Source organism: Haemaphysalis longicornis, unplaced genomic scaffold (assembly GCF_048455015.1).
Source record: "Haemaphysalis longicornis isolate Haplotype H1 unplaced genomic scaffold, Haemaphysalis longicornis Haplotype H1 scaffold_181, whole genome shotgun sequence".
NCBI classification, from domain to species: domain Eukaryota; kingdom Metazoa; phylum Arthropoda; class Arachnida; order Ixodida; family Ixodidae; genus Haemaphysalis; species Haemaphysalis longicornis.
In genome coordinates, this window is record NW_027526283.1 from 110,992 (window position 1) to 135,580 (window position 24,589).

A 24,589-nucleotide genomic window follows, 5' to 3' on the forward strand; every position below is an offset into this window, starting at 1 on the left:
CGGTCTGCACGCGCGCGCGCCCTTGCGTCCACACAGGCCGTGGACCATGGTGGATAGAAACGCTTACGAGAGGCCCCGGCGGTCATCGGCGCATTGGGAGAAGTGGGGAGGAAGTCACGTGTTTTTTTCACGTTCACCGAGATCTAAGAAGGTGTAATAAGTCACCGCGCGCCGTTCTTCGCTCTACCAATGTACCGGGGGTGTAGGCGATTGTCAGGTCTGGAAAAAGACTTTACCAGCGCCCTCGCGTCACTGCTTCCTCTACAAGTGTGTGGTGCTAAATAAACTTCAAACTTGAAACTTGAGTGTCCTAGAAATGGCGCCGAAGGCCGGGTCACCGGGGATCGACGTCACTGCGCGGCCAGGCTAATGTAATAGCCAATGGTCGGCAGGAAGAGACGAAGCACACGACAGTGGAGCGAGCGATGGCGGAGAAGCTCGCATGTACGCGCGAGACACCAGCAAAATGTGGCGATCTCCAAAAAAAACTAGCAGTGGCTTAGCTCGACTATGCCACGATGTACGTAGCGTGAGCTAAGGTTCAGCTGGGTATTCTTAGGTGTCCTGGTTGTCTAGGATTAGCTGATTATCATATCTGCTGCTAAAACGGTTTCCAATCCAGTCAAGTCCAGTCCAGTGCAGTCGCTGCTCCTCGCGCATGGGCAGCACGGCTTTCCAGGAGCCACACGAAACGGCTATCAAGTGGCTTCGGCGCACCGTCAGACTTGGCTACTGCGCAACGGAGGCGCACAGCTGGGCACGCGCTGGCGCCAATGCGTCTGCCGCGGCTATGACGCCACTCCTCTGGAATGCGCAGACCGGCGAATGTGCAGACCCAATTCTCTACACACCCGTACTCCAATTGGATTGAATTTCCAATACAATCGAATTTAATCAAATCCAAATCCAATCCAATCCAATGCTCCTCGCGCTTGCGCAGCACGGCCCTTCAAGGTCCACGCGAAACTGCTCAACCTCGGCCAGTGTAGCTTACGCTTCAAAATGGTTCTTCCGGCGTCAGTACACGTGACGTGACACCAGGGTCTCTCCTAAGCTTTTATTCACTCCATGCAGCGGCCGCATGCACCCGGGAAGCATGACGTCAGTCCCAAAACTGTGACGGCATGCGCAAGGCGGAGCAGCGGGAGACAACAGCATCCAGCACCGTGGCTACGTCACGGGAACCCCGATGTATGCAGTTTGGGGCAAGGCGCTCAACGCGTCATGCTGATGCCGCTTCCGAAATGGTATCTGTGCTAAACGCTCTGGTGCACGAAAATATTAAAATATATTTGGTATATGTTACACTGTACGGTTACGGTTTAAACTTCCTGGGAGATATCTCAATATGCAAAGAAAGATTTTTACATATATAGTTAACCCATCTTCGAAATTTCGTGTCCGTACTCCTTTAAGCTTTGAAGAATACACCAGAGCGCTTAATTCTTCAATGTGCAGTAAGTTACGCGCTGGAAGAGAACACACTGGCTGCATAGGTCTGGTCCATCCGGGACAGTCTGTCAGACCAATGCAGCCAGTGTGTTCTCCTCTAATGCATAACTTACTGCACAATCTATAAGGAAGATGCGAGACAGGGCGTGTGTATTAAATATTGTACATATTATACGAACTTCTCGTCAGAGTCTGCATCCACATGGCAATATTGTACAGCACGAAGGAAACAACGACATCATTGGAACTGCCTTGGTCGGAATAAAGCAGTCACACTGGCTTGCCCTTGTCCTGATATTCTTCATTTTCCTTTCTTCGTATCAGCCACTGCCTGCAGGAAAAGCGAGGAAAAAGCAATGCAACTAAAGTATTTATCAAAAAATTTAGGAAAATGATAAGTGCACATATCTATCCTTTGGGACTGTATATGGAAAGAAAGAACAAAAATCGTGTAACTTATTTCTTATGCTTGAGTCATGTGCAGTTGATTCAACAATTCGGGCACAATGTAAATACCAATGATCATGGTAATTAAATTCTCCCCTGTTCGTCACCAGTCTGGGTGTGCAACACACACTTGTATGTATGCTAAAGTTAAACACCAAGCAGGAAAATATCGACGAAAAGGGCAACAACATGAGATGTAAGATCGAGAGCAATGCCAACCCTGGAGAGCAGAATGGCTAACTTGAAAATGTGTGGACTTGTAATGCTGTAATGTGGAAAGAAATGTGACTACTGTATTCCCACAAATCGCTTGTCTAAAGCAATATTAACTAAACTTTTTGCTCCAAATTATGCAATTCATGCTATTATGTTCGGATAACGACCGTTCGGGTAAGCCATCAAGCATCCAGGGGTTGAAGGCTGTTGCATGAATTGCAGCGCATTTATGGAGGGAATTTATGCAGTGCATTGCCCCCTACCGTGCGATGTTTTGACCAAGCTTCTGGCCAGAGTGAATCGCGGCACATCTAAGCCTACATGCCTGTGCACGTGCCTCTGGAATCGATGCATGAATTAGTGCAAATACGAATTTCGCGCAATGTATACGCGTGTACTGAACCTGTGGGGGTTCCGGAAACGCGCATTTGTGCAAGCTGAAAATTTTTCGCAGTATACAACTCCGCAACAAAATCCCAATCAACTGGATTCCCCTGCCCTACGTTCTCTCACTGCACATTACTCTATTGAATGTTTCCTTCATTATCGGAGTAATGCTGTAGTGCTAGGTCTAGGACACCAACTAGGTCTAGGACATAACTTAGGTCTAGGACACCAACAGGCTACGGGGTGCCCAAGCCCACAAACATCCCCTAATTCCGACAGCCTCTTATCCCACTTAGCTTAGACTTTTCCTGTCCAGATAAAAGTTTTCTCTATCCCACTCTCGAATGTTCTCTATCTCACTTTGGAAATCTCAATGTCAATCAATGGAGCACGATTGAGTTAGACAAACCTGGTCGCACAAGAGAAGGAAAAAAATAGCCGCGAGACATTCTTAGCCAATTTCTTTCAAAGCTAAGAATGTATTTCAACAGCCGCGGTGACAAAATTAATTGTCATATAGTGTGTGGTCCGGCTTTGGGGAGTGGTCTGAAGCCGCTCGTCACCTGTCGAATCCTTTCGTGCTCGTCAAATAGCAGGTGGTACTCCCTGTGCAGATTCTGGGCGTGCTCCTTCAGGACGTCGCGGTCCGAGATCAGGTGGTGCACGGCTGCGGGTATACAAAAAGTTTAATTGTTTAATTTGTTGTCTGAGTGTCTGAATCAGAGTGTCTGAATTTCCGTTTGGGTAGTGTGAGAATGAAGCTCGGACGTAGCCGGTCTGTCTGCGCGGTCGAGATACCTTCGTGGGTCTTTTCCAGTTGAGTCTTCAGCTCCTTGAGTTCCTTCTCGAGTGCAGCCACCTTGGCGTTGCCCTCGTTATTCTGCTTGGCATTTTCGCCGCTCATCTGTGGTGCGAAGAACAGCATTGAAGAATGCTCCCGCAGCGCTCACGCCATGATACAGGATGTCAGTTTGAAGGCATCAGAAAAGGTATATGACAATCAGGGCAAGCAAGCCGAAGGCATAGAAGTCCGTTTTTTATGAGAAAGAGAAATACCGAGGCAGTGATTTCACATTATGAAGTTCAAAGACTGAGTTGTAAGAGGCAATGTACGGTCTCAATTTTTTTAGGCCATGCCAAAGGTTCATAGCTCACAAAAATTCAACGTGCAAGCTTACCTCTCGAGCGAGGTGGAAACGTTTTATGGCAGAAATCTGGAGAAAACACCTTTCTTTTTACTGTCATGAAATAGTTAGGTCACATCTGAACGCTAAGCTTTTGCTTTGAATTCTTTGTGGGCCAGAAATTTTTGGCGTGGCCTAGAAAATTTTGACAGAGACTGTACATATTAGTCTAGTGAATTACGCACGTTCATTTCACCTGTACCATTATTTCAGACTGTTTAAAGCTATTTTATTTACATTAAAAGAAGGCATAAAAGCTTCATCAGAAAGAAAGGTGACACAGTGTGGTTTAATCGGGACTGTTAAGCAACCAACCTTCAGGAGAGACTGAGCAGCTTCGGTAGCAGACTGAGCTTGCTTAAGGGCAGCCTCGTTGCCTGCAAGGAGGACGGCCTGAGTGCGGATTAGAGTCACCAGTTTGCGGATTATCCTGAAACGCAAGTAAGGTAACGTCAGCTCTGCTGTTAGTGTGCTGCACTTGTCCGCAATAGTAAATGCTTACAAACATTCACTATAGTAGCCGATACTTGTCATCACATCTTACCAATTCCTTTGGGGAGGGATTTCGCCCGGATCTTTTTTATATCTTTGGGGACAGTGGGATCGACGCCAATGAAAAAGAATGATTGCAGTCATAGAAACAGCCGAATAAGTTGCTATATCACCATAGCCGCCACTACTTGCGAGAAATATGCAGTTATACTCACCGACTCCCAAGCTGCATGCCGCAGTTTCCTGATCGGCCGAATATCCGTATTCTAAAATACCTTAATCAACTTCCAGAATGGTCACCTGGGCACGAATCCCTCAAAGAAAATTACTCGGCACATGCTGCTGCCTGCGCCCATACACGCCAGGCCATCTCCGAAGCGGGAGTAAACCTACAAGCTACCCGCCGCGGTGGCTCAATGGCTAAGGCGTTGCGCTGCTGAGCACGAGGTCGCGGGTTCGATTCCCAGCCGCGGCGGCCACTTTTCTGATGGAGGCGAAAAGCAAAAACGCCCGTGTGTACGAGATTTCGGAGCACGTTAAAGATCCCCAGGTGGTCAAAATTAATCCCGAGCCCTCCGCTGCGGCGCGCCTCATCGCCAGCGTTGCGTCGGCGCGTTAAACCCTGCGGTCAATCAATTAAGCCTACAAGCTGATGACATCCTCAAGCCCATGCCCCTGCGAAAATGCGCCCACATACTCGCCCACTACTGGCACGGGCGCCAACCCACCCATACCTCTTCAGAACCAGCGCTACCATATTCCCACGACTGCAAACAAACTCGTACCCCCACAATGCCCTACTCCATGCCGTGCTGTACCTTACCCTCTACCCCGCCTTTTGCAAACTTTGCGTCCCCCCCCCCCCCCCCCCCTCCCTGGTACCCTATATCATCTGGACCATTTGGCATAAGAGTGCCAACGAATCCCGTTTTATACTCCTACTTGCCAACCCACATACGAGCCAGCTCCGACTTCTCATCCAAGCGTAGTCTGGTGGAGAGGGCCCGGGTAGCCAGCACAGGCGGGTGTATAGCCAGAAACAACCCGTTCCCGTTTGAACCCGTCCCGTTTGAACCAATTCCCGGAACACCCTTCCCATTTGGCCCGTCTCGTGTGCGCCCGTTCCCAAAACGCCCTTTCCCGTTTCAACCCGCTCCCAAAACACCCTTCCCATTTCAACCCGTATCGTTTCAGCCCATTGGAATTTCTGAAAATATGCGTTACTGTTTTTAAAAGTGTTCCCAAAAATGTTCATCCGAGCAACGGGCCATGCATTACTGTAAATACTTCTACGTAGCAAGTCGTCTGGAATTGAGCATACGACCGATATTTCCGACCGATAAAGTTCGTGAGTGTCTGAGGCCGGTTCTGTGCTCTTGAAGCTTTTTGAAGGAGGAAATGCTCCCGCATCTCCCGTTTGTCAGGATTCTTCACGGAATCAAAAAAAAAAGTTTGTTCCTTCATTCATGACTCTCGTCAGAAAAGAAACAATCGCGCTGAAACAAATTAAATTATGCTCTTGGAAGACTTTTTTTTCTCGCACCACTGCTCCTGGCGGCCACCCCGGCGAACTAATCAGTCAGGGATTTCACTGTCAAAAAACCTTTTTTTCGTGCGTAGAAATAAAGCAGTGGCCCTGCAATAGCTCTAATAAATTATTGATTGTACTTTTTAAAAGACCCAACTTCGTTCCCTGCAAGAGCTACGGACGCTACGAACTGGCTGCGACCACGGAAAGGTCCTATTTCGTTAATTCTCGTCTTTTCCTTTTTTTGTGTGTGTGCGTTGCATATAGAAAGAATCGCATGTTCATTCGTAAATAAAACAATTCAATACTTCAAAAAACTGAGATATGCAATCGTCGGGACTAGCACCCACACCGCTGCCGGAGTACGCTTGCGAGCAACAGGTTCCAGACCGTTCGACCAACGCGGAACCACACGGAAGGGTGCGGTTTCAGCTGCAATTCATGAACGCTGTACCGGGTCAGCCGTAACGCAGCAACTTGTGTTTTAATTGGTGCCGCGGACCATTGCAATAAGGTTGCAGGTTAACAGGGCGTCTCCATACTTTGGCTCCGCCAGCCCTAACGCTTTTTTTACGGTGTAATACGTTTGACGCAACTTCAATTTAATTTTCCGGTTACGGCGGACGCAAGTAATTTTTGACTTTTGGTTACGTTGGACGTAACTCAAAACACGTGGTTAAAATAGAGTTGGACGTAACTTTAATTTCGAAAATCGCACGCCTCGGTCCGAGTCACCCGAGTCGAACTGGGTATGTTATTCCGGGTAGGGACTAAATGGGAAAAGACGAAACGGGGAGCCGTTTCGTGCCGGGTTGAAGCGGCAGGGAACAAACGAGAAGGTTAAAGGAGTACTGACACCAAATTTTGACGCCTAAAAAATGATATAATTGGCTTCAGTAGCTTGTACAGATGCCTCACAGAAATTTTTGCAGCGATCCGAGGCCGGAATCACATCTAAAATCGATTTTGATTGTCCAGGCCGCGAGCTTCCACAAATGGGCAACACTAGCGAAATTGCTTTCGGCATGACGAAACATCGGCCTGCGCATGGACCTGCGTGTCTGGCCGGTTCAGGGTGACGTCATATAGTCGTTTTCGGAACCGGAAACGATATCCTGCGCTGCTGTTGTCGGTGGTATTCGTTTGTACAGGAGACGTGGGCGTAGCTGTGTGAGCAATGCTTGTAAACGTTGCGTGTTCGACGTCTTTGCTCTTGAGTTCGTGGCCGGCGCATGGTGTTCCCTTGCCATGGTGCCGGCACCGCGCGGTGCGCGATGTCGACGGGCACCGCGGCGACGCGGCGGTGCGCGTCGCCGAGCTCACCCAAGTTGTGCTATGGCAAGCTCGCGGTATGCGAAGTACTGCTCGTGGAAGCCTGTCCGAGCAAATCGACGACGCCGCCAAGATGCATTATTTTCAACGCGATGACATGCAGCGGTAAACGTGGACTGAGTTCGTGCGCGGCGGCGGCCGCAAGAACTGTCACCCAAGCCAGCGGGCTCGGGGTTGCACGGGTCACCTTGGGTGTTGGGAACTTAAGGCTTATTGATCGCTGGTATCTGTACAACTGCGAATGACCATCCCTTACACAACTTTTCACCACACTATCATCCCCTTTTTCGCATATGGAGCTTTATTTTGGCAATAATTTCCGTTTCAGCAATCGGTGACCAAGACACCTGCCGCGGACTTTGATTTTAGCGCACAGGTGGCGCCATCTTTCGGCCGCTCGCCGCACCACGGTGCCGGCTGTGCTGGGCCGGAGCTCCGAACCTCCGCTTCCGGTCAGCATAGGCTTACCATCGCGGCAAATATCTGAACGCCACTTTTAAATTCAGCGCAAATAACAACCCCTAGAACAATTTTTCAACACACTAACATCTACTTTCCCGCATGTGGAACTTCTTTTTCGCGATCAGATTGATTAGAAGAGTCGTGACAAGCTGTTGCTATCACGGTCTGCGCCAGTTCGAGCCGCAGTGATATTAAAAAACGGACGACGGCGAAGACATCGCCGGCCTAATCGCCTGGCCAAATAAAGTTGTTCTGTCTGTCGGGTGGCAGCGACTCATCCGAGTCTGACGATTCAGACGACATGTCAACTGCGCGGGCGAGTGCGGACCATGTGCAATCAGCAGACTATGCGGCGAACACACGGAGGAAAGAAAAACATCCCTGACGTCACGGGTGAGACCGTGACGTAAGGCTGGCCCGCTTGCAGGCTGGCCTTCGAACGGCCATTTTCCCGTGCGGCGACCAAATTTGAAATTGGTTGCAATAAACCTGCTATAATTAATTCTGTGTTGGCGGATGACGGCTTTCGGTTCGATTTTCGTAATTACTGGGCCAATAGGTATTCTTTACAACATAAAAACTGAAAGCGAGAAATTTCGTGTCAGTACTCCTTTAAAATGGGAACGGGTTCAAATGGAAACAGGCGAAATGGGAAAGGGGGAAACGGGAGGACGTTTTGCGCCGGGTTGAAGCGGGAGGGATCAAGCGGGAAGGTTGGAATGGGAATGGGTTTAAACGGGAACGTCCCGCGCAGGCCACGGTGTCCCGGACTGATCCCCAACCATGCGGGTGCCCAGACATCAGCATCTCTCCTCCTTGGGGACGGTCAGTTCGCAATGATGTTGTAAACGTTGCAGAATCAACGGCACTGTTTTGGCCCAAAAATGCAAGAAGTGCTCACGCTCCAGCCTAGACCTCGTGCCGGCATTCCAAGAAGAAGCAGTGGAACGCGGAAAAATTGAATTCACTTGATCAGACCTACACCGTGTTTATCGTGGGAGAAAGAGACGGGAGGGGGAGAGCGCCGTAGGTGGGTGCGAAAGAGAAGAGTGGCATTTACGTGGCAGGGGTGGCAGGGGCTATCGTGTTTCAACGACATTTGCAAAGTAAGCTGACGCGCGGCCATTTCGTTTAGTGAATCGTACCATGAGAAAGGGATTTCAACATTCTTTTGTTTATCAGGCTGTTAAATATGAATTATTCGTGTAAGTATAAAATTACGAAATATGAGTGTGCTTTGTAAGGCTGTGCGCCTGCGTAAATGCTTTCGGGTCAAATTTCGCGTTGTTTTGTATGCAATTGGCTCCATGGCTGTATATTTTAGGTTGCTTCAATAGAATTTTAGTTGAAGTTAAGCGTTCTTCCTGTCGCTTCCTTTCCTTAGTCACGTACTGAACTACGAAGATGAATATAAATTATTCGCTGCGGAAGATTTTTAGGGACCCTTCAAAAACGGCCTTATCGGCATAATAACTAAATTATCAAGGACTTGAAATGTTGGCGCCCGCTACACAGACAGTGAAGAGCTGCTTATACTTACAGGAAAAGGAGGAGCGAAAAACCGGTGATGTAGAAGTTTCGCTGGGCCTTGAACATCGTAAGTGGCTGCTGCATATCCACGTACTTATTTACACGATGGGTGCTGTCCTTGCGCATTTCTCGGATCGAATCTGTAAGCGGAAAGTCGTAACTTCGTAAGTACTGCCTTCGAGACGAACTTTGTGCCCACCCTCCATTCGCAATAATTTGTATGCGCCCACATGAATTTGCCCACGGGACAGAAACTTGGAGGCTCACTAAGAGGGTTCAACTTAAATTGAGAACGACTCACCGCGCAATGGAATGGAAGATGATAGGTGTAGCATTAAGTGACAAGAAGAGAGCGGAGTGGGTTCGGGAACAAACGCGTGTTAAGGACATATTAGTAGAAATTAAGAAGAAATGGACGTGGGCAGGGCATGTAATGCGAAGGCAAGATAACCGTTGGCCATTAAGGGCAACAGAGTTGATCCCTAGAGAAGGCAAGCGTTGCCGGGGGCGGCCGAAAGTTAGATGGGCATATGAGATCAAGAAGTTTTGCGGGGATAATTTGGTCGCGGTTAGCGCAGGACCTGGATGATTGGAGAATAATGGGAGAGGCCATTGCCCTGCAGTGGTCGTAGATAGGCTGGTGGTGATGATCATGCTGACGACATGAGTTTGCAGAAAAGTTCAAATGCGTTATGAAGCGCATGCTTAGCAAAGTTCCGTTTTTGTGTCCCCTAAGTACCGCACCAGTTCACTTGCCCCTAAGCTTGAACAAAGCAGGGGTGCTTGCGCCACCGCGTTTCTTAAACGTAGTTTCGCTACTGTTGAAGAACTCCGGCCCTAAAGTCGAGGCCGACAACATAGCAAAAGCACTGATCATTGTACCCCAAGCTGCAGGTACCTGTTGACATTGCTAGACCTCAAAACGTAACGTCGGCCGTAACGACAGCCTGGCCTAATTGATATTTTTTGCACTATTATTGAGTGGAACAGTTTACACGCACATATTGCCACCGTGAAAGACACGGCTAAGTTTTTAGAGCTCATGCGCGCTACGGTGACTACCTAATTAATTTTTTTTTTGCTTTTCTTGTTTTGTTTTTGTTTCTCTCTTTTTAACTATTGTATAACGCCATGCGATTGCTGCTCGTATTCATGGTTTGCGTTTTGTAGCGGTTGTCACGTTGCATTGTATCTTGTTGTACTGCTTTTTTGTTTTTTGTTTTCACACCATGTTGTATTACCCACCCCCCCATGTAATACCCTCTTCTAGATGGCCTTTAGAAGTAATTTGAATAAATAAATAAATAAATAAATAAATAAATAAATAAATAAATAAATAAATAAATAAATAAATAAATAAATAAATAAATAAATAAATAAATAAATAAATAAATAAATAAATAAATAAATAAATAAATAAGTGCATGGTGGAATTACCCGTAGAGCACCGTGCACTCACCAGATCCACCATGGTGGCGTAGAGGATGCGGGCTTGTCTCGCATTGAGGCCCTTTGGTTCGATTACCAAACAGATCCACGGCGGGAAACAGCGCAAACTGGACGAAAACACGAAAAGGGAGGGACACAAACAAGCGCTGTTTTTTCAACCGATTTTTTTCGAAAAAAAATCACGTTTTTTCAACCGATTTTTTTCGAAAAAAAATCACGCTTTATATACATGTCACATCCTCACGGAGCATGCGCGGAAAGAAAAGAGGGAGAAAGAAACACCCTAGCTGCTGACACCGGCAGCTAGGTGTCAGCAGCTGTTTCTTCCTTTTCGTGCTTTCGTCCACTTTGCGCTGTTTCCCGCCATGGAACAGTACCAAATAGCCCAGCTTAAAACACTCCGAAACAGACCCAAAATTTTACTCGATAACTTTTTTTTTTTTTTGGAGACGATAGGCCTCATTCGGCTCCCTAAACGCGAAAGATTTTAACTGTCTGTCAATGTGGTCTACTACTTGACGCCCGGCTAATAAAATTGGCCGCTTTCTTGCCCGTTTCGCTGGAAATTATTGTAGGGTTTAACGTGCCGACGCAACGCAGACGATGAGGCGCGCCGTAGTGGAGGGCTCCGAAATAATTTCGACCACCTGGGGATCTTTAACGTGCGCCGAAAGCTCGTACACACGGGCGTTTTTGCTTTTCGCCTCCATCAGAAAAGCGGCCGCCGCGGCCGGGAATCGAATCCGCGACCTCGTGCTCAGCATCGCAACGCCTTAGCCACTGAGCCACCGCGTCGGGTGTTTCGCTGAAAATGAACTGCTGCCTCGTAGTTGTTTGCAATATTCAGCGCTGAGGAAACCACACGCGAATTTGAGGCAAATAATGAGTACACAACCAAAAGTACCAGCGTGATCCTCTTAAACAAAAATAGACGTTGAAGGGGATTTTATGGTAGTAAATAAAAAAAGGCGTTTAAAGCGGTGTCGAAGAGAAGCGAGACAAAATCTCGATGTCCGAAGAGATGGCGCGTGAGCACTGCGAGAAGGCGGGAAAATTGAACTAAATTGTAGAAACCTCCACTGTATTCATTATGGAACAAGTGAGAGGGGAAGGAGAGCGCCAGAGCTGGAGGGAGAGAGAGAAAAGGAAGTATGTGGCAGGGGCGGCACATGTCTTCCGATGACATTTGCATCGAAGCAAGCTGATACGTCACCAAATTTCATTCTCCTTATGCAGTCGGCCATCTTGGAGGCCATCTTTTCTATCGCATGCAGGACGCCGTATTTTGAGCCTACCGAGTCAACTAATGCTTCTGTATTGATGTACCTTGTCTGTAATTTGGGGGCAAAAATCTTTACCATCCATTCGTGAAGAAAGCTGGGAGAAGCTCGAAAGCATCGTCCAATCCGAGGAAAGTGCGTCCAATCAATGGTCAAACCTTCAAAGTCTCAAACCGCAAACCAAGAACGAACCCACGCGACGATTTCTTGCGCACCAAGTAAACGCATCTACGAACGATCTAAATGCATACCGATACGTGGTTTATGAGATCAATGTATACTATTGTACCCATTCTTCATGATCGATGCGTATACTGTCTTATCAGGAAGCGTTCCTTCTTCCCGCTTTTTAGTTTCGGCACTATGAAAGCCCGGTTTTACGCACGTACCGAGGGTCCAGAGATCTTATCAGAGCTTCTCGGTAGACCCACCGGTCTCTGACGACATGCGTTATTTTTGTGATGGGACGTCATCGCTCCCCCTAAAAAAGCTTTCGATTTAATAGCAGCTTTCAAGGCCGGTGCACTCTCTTTTACAATAGTGGTAAATTTAACAGCGGGTTCTATGACTTGATAGAATAATGATAAGCCTATGTTTCCGCTAGGTCTGTGTGGAGTGCGCACGTGACCAGTGATTTATTTAAACAGCTTTCGTAAAATGCGTACTCTTTGCTATAGTAAAAAAAAATGTCCGCGTATCTGCTCATTTCGTTCCAGATATCTACGAAAGACTTTAGGTGACTGGCCCCCTGCCAAGTAAATGCCTCCCTTCTCTTTCCCGCTCATTTCTCATGTTGTTCCTCTCGCGTCTCGTTCCTCCCAAGATAACACGCTAGAGGTTTGCTCAAGTCAATTTAAAGTTACCGCGTTCCACTGTTCCAAGTCGGGTGTCTCGTTGCCAGCGCTGCCGTACGGCGGAGACGCGCGTGAATTGAGGCACTCTACTACAACGTTTATAGAACTATGTTGCCCTACTACACGAGCGTTCACAGCGGAACATGCATCCAATCTAGTGGAACCTTTCGTTGCTGTTGCCGTTTGATTTTTAGGATTCCACAAGATAGCGCGGGGAAAAGCAGGCGACCGTTTTCTGCAGTTGATGTAGTATTTTATTTCGAAAAAGCAAGAATCCGTAAATTTTGTAATAAAGGAACACTGCAAATATCACTCCTGCATTGATTTTCGAACTTATATTTGCGTAATGCCTTGTTCTTGCTCAACAATGTTGACAAGTATGAACATTTACACCGGATTCAGACGTTTAGATTCGTATGTGGGTATATAAGAGTATTACTAAGCATTACTTTAGTTTTCTGCATATTACTTTTCAGGCCCACGGTTCTACTCTGCTTGTCCAATGCAGTAATACGCTTTTCAATTCGTCGAACCCCCGAGTTACTTAGCAAGGCAACGTCATCAGCAAATCTGAGGTTACTGAGGTATTTTCCATTAACCCTTACGCCCACCTGTTCCCAATCCAATGTTCTGAATACTTCTTGTAAGCATGCTGTGAATAACGTTGGAGAGATTGTGCCCCCTTTCCTGACGCCCTTCCTTATAGATATTTTACTGCTCTCCTTATGTAGGGTGATGGTAGCTGTAGACCCATTGTAGATATCCTCTAGTATTCTTACATAATGCTCATCTACCCCCTGGTTCCGTAATGCCTGAATGACTGCTAGGGTTTCGACCGAGTCAAATGCTTTCTCATAATCTATGAAGGCTATATATAGGGGTTCAGTATACTCAGCGCACTTCTCTATCACCTGACTGACCGTGTGAATATGGTCCATTGTTGAATAGCCTGTACGAAACCCTGGCTGTTTCTTAGGCTGATTGAAATATAAGGTGGTAGAAATCCTGTTAGCAATTACCTTGGTAAGTACCTTTACGACTGACAGAAAGCTGATCGGCCTGTAATTTTTCAAGTCCTTCATGCCACCTTTCTTGTAACTTCGTGTCATGTAACCTCGGGAGTGCACGGCGGTTTGAGCTAGGTAGCGAGGCAGTGGAAGTGGTGAGCCAATATATCTACTTAGGCCTAGTAGTGACCCCGGATCTCAACAATGAGGCACAGATTATGACACGGATAAGAATGGGGTAGAGTGCATTCGCCAGGTGTTCTCAGATAATGAATGGCAGCCTACCATTGTCTCTGAAGAAGAAAGTGTATGACAGCTGCATCTTACCGGTACTCACCTACGGGGCAGAAGCTTGGAGGCTCACTAAAAGGGTTCAACTTAAACTGAGGCGAGCAATGGAACGGAAGATGATAGGTGCAACATTAGGCGACAAGAAGAGAGCGGAGTGGGTCAGGGAACAAACGCATGTTAAGGACATATTAGTAGAAATTATGAAGAAGAAATGGGTGTGGGCAGGGCATGCAATGCGAAGGCAATTGATAACCGTTGTTCATTAAGGGTAACAGAGTAAATGCCTAGAGAAGCAAGGGTGGCAGGGGGTGACAGAAAGTTAGATGGGCAGATGGGATCAAGAAGGCTGCGGGAATAAATTGGTCGCAGTTAGTGCAGGACCGGGATAATTGGAGATTAATAGGAGAGGCCTTTGCCGTGCCGTGGGCGTAGATAAAATGATGATGATGATGACGACGACGACGACGACGGCGATGATGATATAAGAGTATTGCGCAGCTTTTGTTTCCCTTTGGCCTGGTGGCTAGATCGAGTCACAGGCAGACAGACAGACATACAGACATACCAAAATTTCTGCATTTAAGTAGCCCAAGAAAGACTATCGTCTTTAAAAAATGAGCGTTTGTTTCAGCGCCGCGACCCGGGAATGTCGATTGCTTCAGTTTTGGGGTGAAGACTTACCGAAGAAGAGGAAGCCGAGGGCTAGGATCATTAGTTTGAAGTAGTTGTCCGCTTGGGCCCCAAGGGATTTAAGGAACCGCGACTGATATACCTTGTTCCATCTTTGATCATACACAAAGAAGAGGAAAAGACCATTAGTTAGATGTCAGGTAGCCACCCATACCTGAGACAATTTAACATTGGCAAAAGTGAGCCTATATCCGGTCATCGGTGCACTGAACAGTGTACGTTTATCAGAACAACAAAACCTACGATTTCGGGGAGATGCACGGAACCAGAAGAAGAATGACCACGGCGATTTCGGAGTAGAGGAAAGCCGCCACGAATGTCCACTGAATGCCCATTGTTCTTTTGTTCCCTGAAAAAAAAAATTCCTATATAAATAACACGGCGAAAGAATCTGGAGCAGTTGTGAAAGTGAAAACATCTTTTTCTGAGCACGCCATTGCACTAAACTGCCGTACTATGCATCATGCCCTCAAGATTTTTAGAAGCACTTTTTTTGAGAGGGAAGGGAAGGAAAAGAGTGGCACGTTGGCAGCACAAACAGCGAAATGGTTCGGGGTAATTTGGCGAAGCCGCCTGACGCAGTACAGCAACAAAGAACTAGCACAAAACGGTACGGGAAATTTCGTGACCTACCCTGGCTTGCAGGAGCGTAGTCGTTGATGAGCAAACGCCGAGGCAAACCGAGTGAGGTTCCGGATACAAGAGGACTTAGTTGGGCGCGTTTCTAGAATGATGATGACGATTGGGATGGCCTTAACAAAATTGCAACGTGAAGCAGCGCTGACGAAGACGATATTCCGTTCCCATATGGGTACAATTACGTCTAGTGCCATCTGCTGGCTCGCTTTGAACACTCACGCTATTCATGTGCTGTTCTTCTGACGTTAACGACCTGCGGCCTGGGTTCGATCCCCATCAATTCCGCCAATCCTTTGCTTCTATTTTTTTATTTTAAAAGTGTTTTTACATCAATATTACGCAGTTTTCGTAAATCTGAGGGGGTTGGTTATTTCACGTTGGAATAGGTGCGGGTTGCAGCCAATCACTACGTTAAATTTAAGTGCTGCATCGCCCCGGAAATGCCGGTATTATACCTACATGGTAGCGCAATGTCGCCTGACGAATAGGAAACTGCTCTCAACTAACTGCGTCTTACAATGCAGAAGTAGATGTGTTGTTTTTACACTAAAGTAGCATTTTATGGTTTATTTTTTTAACTCGAAGAAAAGCGATTACCTGCTTACTAGAAAATCTAGCAAAAACAGTTTTGACAGAGCCGGTGGTCATCTTGTAAAAATGAAACACTCCTACAGAGCGTCGTAGCGCAGTGAAACGAGGTGTCAGCTTAAACATTTCCTTTTGTCACTAGGCAGGTCTGGCTGGCGTCTTCGGGCAGCACCTGACCGCAGTTGGGGCAGCGTGGTCTATAAGTGCAGATGTCAGCGCGATGCCCAACCTGCTGGCACCGATGTCAGTGACGGACCTTGGGCCGAGACGAAAGATGCCAATGGCATGGCTGATCTCGCGGTAAATGTGCGTTCCTTCGAAGGTGATCAGAGCCGTTGCCGAGCGGCCCATCGTACGGGCAGCGAGAATAGTAATTCCTTGTTGAAGCGGAATGGTTGGGGCATGTGCCAGCTGTAATGTTTTGCACAACGCCCTTACAGGTACACGCGAAGTTGCAAGATAGATGGTGACGTGGCGTGAAATTAGATGCTGGCTATTTGCTGGAGTTGTTTGCTGATATGAGTCTACACGTATAGACTTTAAATACAAGTTTCTTGGCATTTCTCACACAAATTATAAGCTTAGCAACGTCGGAGGGGGTAAGGCAACATCTTGTTGCAGATGACGAATTCGCAAGGGTCGTGCTTTGCGAGATTAAGGTGGCACTTTACAAGATAAGTCACCAAGAGTAAGAGGAGGGTGACTTGTCTAAGAGGAGGGACTTGCAGTATCGAGTGACAGGATGGTTCCAGCAGTTTTGATAATGAGGCATGTTTGGGGTCCAGCCATATCTTATGAAGGGGCGGTCTGGAAGGCCGGTGCTGACCGAAGGGTGCGCCTCAGTTGAGAACGACCTAACAGTCAAGCCGACCGACAGAAGATCACCAAAATTGTTTAATGCTCGTCGTAATACCTGGAGCATTAAAGGAGCCATGAAGAGAAAATACAACTCCGTATAATTTGAAAGAACTAGGATTCAGTAGCTCACTCAGCTCCATTACAGCCACAAAAGATGTTTTTTAACAAAAAAAGCAATTTTATTTATTTAAAAACTTTCAAATTTTGCGCCACAGTGACGTGTTATGAGCAAGAATGACGTCATACGGGCCAACAATAAAACAATTTTTAATGCGTTAACTGCACGTTAGCACTCAAGTGATGCGGTCAAATGGAACTAGAGGCCCCATTACAGACGTCCAGTCATGTGACGTCGCGACAGGTGAGTTAGGCGGCCGCCAATCGCACAAACAAGGTTCCGTGACATCATAGAAAAGTTTCTGGGAATCGGCTAGGGGGTCGCGATTGCTTCACACGTTTTCTTTAATATCACCGTTATTTGTTCGAAGATTGCGATGATATTGGTATCATTGTTATCGGGACTAAACAGTCCTTCTAATAAACCCAACTTGTATTTTGTCTTCATGGCTCCTTTAATAGGCACGTAGAATAAAAAAAATTAAAGCCGTTCCATTTAATGTGAAACCTGTCGGAAGTGCATAGCAGTACTTCACCATAATGGGCTGTACCGCCGTTATCCGCTCACTGGTACCACCCCATGCAATTCAAATTTCCAGCCTTCGCAGTGCTCGCGCTCCTCCTGCCTCAAACTGCGCTAGCGGGAGTTCTGTTCTCTTTGTGCTTTTCTCCGCGCACGTGCCCTCGTTGCACTGCCACATTCTCGCGCTCCTCCTGCCTCAAACTGCGCTAGCGGGAGTTCTGCTCTCTTTGTGCTTTTCTCCGCGCACGTGCCGGCGTTGCACTGCCACATTTTGCGTTTACTATCGTAAAAACCAACTTAGCGGGCGTCCTTAAATAAAGGAACACTGGCGCTGCCGGTTAATTACGTATATTTTGCCTCAAATATACCTGCAGTTTTCTTTGCGCCTAACAACGGGAAGATGCATGACAAGCGCCAGCGTTTCCCGAGTTGCGAACGCTTATGAGTATTTCGAAGCCTCTGGGGTACGCCGCAAACAACAGCGTTACCCCGGGACGCCGCCTTGGTGCTCTATATATTTGGGTCGAGCGAGCGAGCTAGGACGACTAGGCGAGCGCCTAAAGTGCTCTGCACTTAAAAAAATCACACCATATCCACGGAATGAATGATAATAAGTGGGGCGAAGCTCGAGAGGGGGAGATCATCGGTAACCGTAACTCTCCCGTGAAAGTTCGCCCATTACATCATTAAGAAAGACGTAAGACTGTGTGCGTACATTGTACAAATCAACTTTTATTTTCGGAGTCAATGCTCCCAGGCCCAGACCTGGTGAAAGACCCCGCGCCATCGAGGACTACCCCGCACCTCCACCACAATTTGTCACGTAGGATGGGACACAACGGTAAAGAAAGAACTGTTATTTAGGGCGAACTTGTGCCCGAACAAGACGAGAGGAAACGAGCAAAGGTCCTTGCGTCTCGTTCGATCTCCGAGAACGACTGCCTGCGTTCGTGGCGTGATCTCTTGCGTGATCTCCCCCTCGCAGTGCACGTGCGCTCGCGCCTCCGTTGGCGAACACAGACAAGCTCGCGCTCCCGGTTTCGCGCTGCCGGTTGCAGCCGGTTCTTGCGGCCCACTTTGCGACATCTCCGAAAGCATGCGACGGTCACGTACCACGAGACACAAGGGATGGACAGACCCATGGCTTTAGGAGCTTCGCCCCTAAAATAACTGGGTTAAACTTGCTGAGAAGGACGAAGCCGATGCATTGATCGCTGAAAGAACTTTCTCTCGTAAAAAAGATAAGTCTTGCAACACATGGATATGCAGAAATATTGTAGGCCGGGTTATTCCAAGCAGCCCGAAGCGGAATGTGGTGCATTGCACTTAGAGTAATGTGTGCACATTTTTTGAGTTAAGAAAAGTACATCATGCACCCCTAGCGTTAAGCAACGACGATGGTTGAACGCGAAGCTTTCTCGTGATGAATTCTTTGGTTGGCCAATATCCCACACAGTGAGTATGTGTTACTGTGAAGGTACGCACCAATTTTCCAGAACACCCGAAGGCGACGCTCGGGTGTGCATTCTGTAGCCCTAATGCTTGGGCTTGGGGTGTACGGCACGCAAGGAGGTTAAAAAAAAATTGACGGCGCGAATCGGTACCTCCTGCTTGGCGTTCGCTTCGACCATGTCGAAATAGAGCAATGACATAGACGCCAGCTTGAGAACGCGAGCGACCCGGGTTCTATTCCGGCCAGCGGAAGCGTTTTGTAGCGTAAGCTACACCGGCCGAGGTTGAGCAGTTTCGCGTGGACCTTGAAGGGCCGTGCTGCGCAAGAGCGAGGAGCATTGCATTGCATTGCATTTGATTAGATTGGAAATCCAATCCAATTGGACTGCGGGTGTGTAGAGAATTAGGTCTACACATTCGCCGGTCTGCGCATTCCAGAGGACTGACGGCATATCCGCGGCAGCCGCACTGGCGCCGGCGCGTGCCCAGCTGTGCGCCTCCGTTGCTCAGTAGCCAAGTCTGACGCTGCGCCGGAGCCGCTTGATAGCCGTTTCGCGTGGCTCCTCAAGAGCCGTGCTACGCATGCGCGAGAAGCAGTGACTGGACTGGACCGGACCGGACTGGACTGGATTGGACTGGATTGGTTTAGAAATCGTTTTAGCAGCAGTAAGCATGATAATAAGCTTATCCTAGACAACCAGGAAACCTAAGAATAACCAGCTAAACCTTAGCTCACGCTACGTATATCCTGGTATAGCCGAGCTAAGCCACTGCTAATTTTTTCGTTCCCTTCACCCACAATCGTTCATCATAATTATGATGATGATTACTATTGGTTTCCCCTTTGTAGCGGGGTGGTGACGTCATCTTACCAAAAAGGACTAATACACTCATGTTTTACACTCTTGGTTTAATACTAGCGCTGCTTAGGGTAGGCACAAAATACTTTTTTTCCCTGTAACAGGTGGTAACTGTCCTAGGCAATATTCCCCTCTCTGCTTTTCGTCCAACAGCATTCTAATCTTTTCGTCCCTCGACAATCTTGAAGTTACCTTCCTCTGTGCTACCCTTAAATCCTAGGTCTTCTGGAAGCCGAATATTCCCTTCATGTAGATTTGGATGGATACCCTCACATTCTAACACTATGTGCCGCATAGTTTGTTTCTTTTCCGCAGACAACGCATACCCCATCATTTTGTGAATACTTCCCAACAAAACTCTTATTTCGCAGGCAACCTGCTCTAGCCTCAAATAGCAAAGCACTGCCCTGGGAATTATCGTAGAAATTTTCCTTTCTGTTGTTCAATTTCTCAGCCCTGTACATCTCTAACGACGTTTTAGCTTCCATTTTTTCCCTCCATTTATTCGTTTCAATCTGCCTTGCTTCAATCTACCTGGCATAATCGTCAGAGAAGTTGGCTTTCCTGCAGGGCGTATTAGCGTACAACGACATCAGTGATGACAGTAAAGCAGGACTCTGGTAAAGCTTTGCTTTAAATGCGCCCGTGCACTCCGTGTCGATGGTTAACCTTCTCTAATGTGCGGCCAGCACAGCGGGACAGCACAGCGGTTTGAGATAGATGGCGAGGCAGTGGAAGTGGTAAGCGGATATATCTACTTAGGCCAAGTTGTCACGCCGGATCACAACCATGAGGCAGAGATAAGGATAAGGATGGGGTGGAGGGCATATGGCAGGCATTCTCAAATAATGAATGGCAGCCTACCATTGTCCCTTAAGAAGAAAGTGTATCACAGCTGCATCTCACCGGTACTCACCTATGGGGCAGAAACTTGGAGGCTGTTGCGACCGGGCGGGCCGAGCCGCAGCCGGGAAGAGGTCCAGAGCTGATAGGCCAACGTAACTGTTTACTTCATAGCGAGAGGTGAGCCGAAGCCAAAGAACAATGCCGCGACGGGCGAGGTTACAATACAGGACTCGAGCGGAGCGACAGCATCGATTCGCTGCTCTAACAGGAATGCTTTACAACGCTTGCGGGGGTCTATTTATACTCAAAAGCGGTAACGGTCAAAACGCAACAAGCGGCAACACGCCGCGAACGTCACAGACGCACACAACGCTCTTTCCAGAGTTCGTAAGCCGTTCATAGCCTCGCGCACGTTGAGTCCGAGAGAGGGGAGAGAGGAGGACTCCGTTGCGATCGACGGCGCCTCTGTGTCCTTGAAGAGCGTGGAGACGGGCCTCGCTGGCAGCCGCCGAAGTTTTGAAATGCGCCCAAAGCGAAGCGTCTGACGCGGCTTGTCGCAACTTGTCACCGACATGGTGGCGCCTGACGGCAGAAAGGTGCACGAGGTTGCTTCGCCGCACAGCCGTGGAGTGCTGCGGGAAAGTACGTCGGCGCTGGCCGATTCGTAACAGCTTCTCCGCCGGGGGTCCGAGATCCCAATGGATAAGGGTCTTCAACCGTTGTCCGGAGGGATGCTGTCGAAGTGAAGTGTTCGGCAGACGCTCGACTCCAGGCCTGGGCTGTGCGACACCGTGCTGGAGCTTCACCGGGCGGGTCACTGGACGAGTAGTGGCTCCCCGAGAACGTCTCTGGCTTGGTCAGGCAAGCAACAGAACAACAGGAAGACAGAACCGCATCGCCGGCAAGTGCGAAGACAAATCCACGCTGAAGATCTACCAGACTTTTAGTTGCGATAAAAAAACGCTATTAACTAACTACACTAGTTATATTTTTGCCCAGCAGTACTTTAGACAAGTGACAAACTTGAAAGGTGACATTTCGCGTGATTAGAAATGTCCCACACACACAAAAAAAATGCAATCGTAAAGGGCGAAACCTGCTCCAGGAAAAACAATGATATTGAGAAAGTCAGGCGTCTACAGGCCACTTCTCGCGCGGAGAGCTGCGATTTGAGCCCTCGTCAATGCCCTGAGCTTTTTCCAATTTGTATCGCACTTTAGGTGCGCCCGTTCTCTGAAAGACTGCTGCGACCGCGTGAAATCACACCTGTCGTCTTGTTCGACAAAGGTCGAGCGCGCGGAGGAGCGAGCGAGATTTTCCAGCGTTCGTACGTTAGGCGCGAACTGCTTCTAGGCGGCGTTCCCTTGGCGCGATGCGAGCTCACGGTTTTACCCCTGGGCGTGACCGCACTGAAACACGTGCCGCAAGTACGCGCAGAAGTTTTCCCTCTTTCCTCGTTGCTCACCTTTTCCCGTACGCGTCCAGCAAGCAAACGCCGGAACGCGTTTGCGTTCTCTCCTCTATGCTGGTCGGTTCCCGACTTTGGCTCAGCCACAGGCGACACCGGAACCTCAACTAGCTAAGCCGATGTTGGCCTAACGTTGGGAGCATCAGCTGGGAGTGAAACGGGCACGAAGAGCTCTTTAGACACCTTGTAGTTCCCAACAGCCACTACCTCGTCGTCCCTCGCGCTTTCAGCGACAGCCTCGGCACGCGAAGACCGAAGCGTGCTCCCGTTCTCCTTCCTCACTGCCAGAACTACACTACAGCCAGGCTGCCCTGTCTCGAAAGACGGCTCAGCCGTCCCAGACACCTGAATCTCTACGAGCTCGGCTGCCCGTTCCTCGAGGTCAGCTACCTGAGCTGGTGCTAGGACGGAATCAGCTTGCTCAGTGGCGAGATCGTCATGACTCCCAACTGAACCGTGCAAACCGTTTGCTGCCTCGGCTGCAGGCTTTCCCACCACGTCGCTCGCTTCCGCACTACCGTCCGAAGGAACAACTTCCGTTTCAGCGGACTCCTGCGGCCTCTCGGTAACCTCATCGTTTACGCATTCCTGCGAAACGTCGCTATCTCGCGAAATGTTCACGTTCAAGTAGGTAGCCGTTCCCAAGGCCTCCCGCGAATTTGAACCGTCCAAACACTCCGCCGAGATCTCCAAAACAACCGCCGACACATTATCGCACTCAGTGGACTCACATTGCCCTCTGCCGCCTCTGCCGACAGTCAGAGCTAATGCGCCGTCGTTATCTCTTTCAGCAACCTTGCCGCGCTGCTGGGCCGCAACCGTCGCCTCCGACTCGCGCTCCCGAGCGTCTGCTACTGGCAGCGCTGGCACGGTGCTTCCCTCGACAACGAGGTCTTTCTCGAGCAGCAATTCTAACTCGAGCTTCACTTATTTTATTTTATTTATTTATTTATTTATTTATGTACCCTCAGGGCCGGAAGGCATTACAGAGGGGAGTGGTTACAATCTACAATACAAACATAATAAAAAAGCAGTCCGTTACAATACAAACGCAAATAAAGCAATCAGTTTGTTATATAAAGATACATTCAGTTCAAGTAAATAAACAATTCAGGTAAATAACAAAAGCAGTCAGATATAATACAAACGCAAATAAAGCAATCAGTTTGTTATGTAAAGATTAGTTCACCTTATTATACAATGTTAGGTAGGGTATTGTGAAAAAAATGGTTATCAGTAATCGATACAACTTCTGCAGGAAGGTGGTTCCAGTCTCGTGATGTACGGGGTATAAATGATTGCGCGAACGTTCTCGTAAGACATGAATTGAGACCTACTTTGTGAGCGTGATCAATGCGATGGGAAAGGTAGGACGGAGAGGGAATTAATTTATCGCGTAGCTCATTATGATGATATAGTTTGTGAAATAAGCTGAGGCGAGAAATTTTACGACGAGTCTGTAGCAACGGCAGGTCAAGACTGGACTTCATAGTAGTTATGCTGGCTGTACGGTTATAATTGGAAAGAATGAAGCGTGCAGAGTTATTCTGGACCATTCCAAGACGGTAGGTTAGTTTATCGTGACTGGGGTCCCATACTGATGAAGCATATTCTAATTTAGAGCGCACTAATGTTTTATACAGTAGTAGTTTGAATGATGATGGTGCGTTATGGAAGTTCCTACGCAAGTAGCCCAGCATTCTGTTAGCGTTATTAGCAACATATTCCACGTGAGCATCCCACGCTAGGTTAAAAGTAATATGGACACCTAAGTATTTGTAAGAGTCAACGGATTGCAAGCATACGTTATTGAGGTAGTAGGAACATCGAGTTACGTTAATCCTAAAAACATGCATGACTTTACATTTATTTGTATTCAGTTCCATTAGCCAGGTATTACACCAGTTATTAATAGCAGAGAGATCAGATTGAAGTATTCGACTATCAATTTCGCTGGTTATTTCCCGAAATATAACACAGTCATCTGCGAAAAGGTGTAAATTAGAAGTCACGACATTATGAAGGTCGTTAATATAGATAAGAAATAAAAGCGGACCAAGGACGGATCCTTGGGGTACACCAGAATCAACATTACTTAGTTTGGAGTTATGGCCGTTAGCTGAAACAAATTGGGTACGATTAGTTAGAAAATACTCAATCCATCTAAGGACATTCCGATATATGTTTAGTTTTCCTAGTTTATGGAGTAGTAGTTTATGTGATACCTTATCGAATGCTTTTGAAAAATCCAGAAAAATACAGTCGGCGTGTGATGAGCGATCTAGGATTTGATGCAGCTTATGAGTTAGCAATGCAAGCTGAGTTTGACATGAGTATGATTTGCGAAATCCATGTTGTGCCGATGTGAAAAATGAGTTTGATTCTAGGAATTTTACCAAGTTGGAGTAAATGACGTGTTCTAAAAGCTTGCAACAAGTACTTGTAAGAGAAATAGGACGGTAGTTAGCTGGATTAGATTTGTTCCCCGATTTGTGAACTGGAACCACCTTTCCGATTTTCCATGATGTGGGAAGAGTGGACATATCTAATGATTGTTGAAAAATTTTTGTTAGTAGGATGGCACTGTAGGTGGACGTGTTTTTTTAGAAATTTTGTTGTGATGTTGTCATAACCAGG

General features: G+C 47.7%; 1 protein-coding gene across 1 annotated transcript; it reads right to left on the minus strand.

The window, feature by feature from the left end:
- Positions 1-1,601: 1,601 nt before the first annotated feature.
- Positions 1,602-15,416, minus strand: LOC144166682 (B-cell receptor-associated protein 31-like). Its single transcript, XM_077696197.1, has 8 exons — positions 15,235-15,416; positions 14,845-14,950; positions 14,593-14,693; positions 9,041-9,170; positions 4,002-4,116; positions 3,301-3,406; positions 3,066-3,169; positions 1,602-1,783 (listed from the first exon to the last, which is right to left on the minus strand). The coding sequence occupies exons 2-8, from the start codon at positions 14,934-14,936 to the stop codon at positions 1,754-1,756; spliced, it is 678 nt and encodes a 225-aa protein (XP_077552323.1). The 5' UTR covers positions 14,937-14,950; positions 15,235-15,416; the 3' UTR covers positions 1,602-1,753.
- Positions 15,417-24,589: the final 9,173 nt, after the last annotated feature.

Bases quoted from the DNA above. Each gene is read 5' to 3' on its own strand.
- LOC144166682 (XM_077696197.1), bottom strand. From the start codon at position 14,936: ATGGGCATTCAGTGGACATTCGTGGCGGCTTTCCTCTACTCCGAAATC. The intron at 3,170-3,300 runs GTATCTCGACCG...GTATACCCGCAG, and splicing joins ACTGGAAAAGACCCACGAAG to CCGTGCACCACCTGATCTCG. The intron at 1,784-3,065 runs GTGACGAGCGGC...CTTTTCCTGCAG, and splicing joins AGCACGAAAGGATTCGACAG to GCAGTGGCTGATACGAAGAA.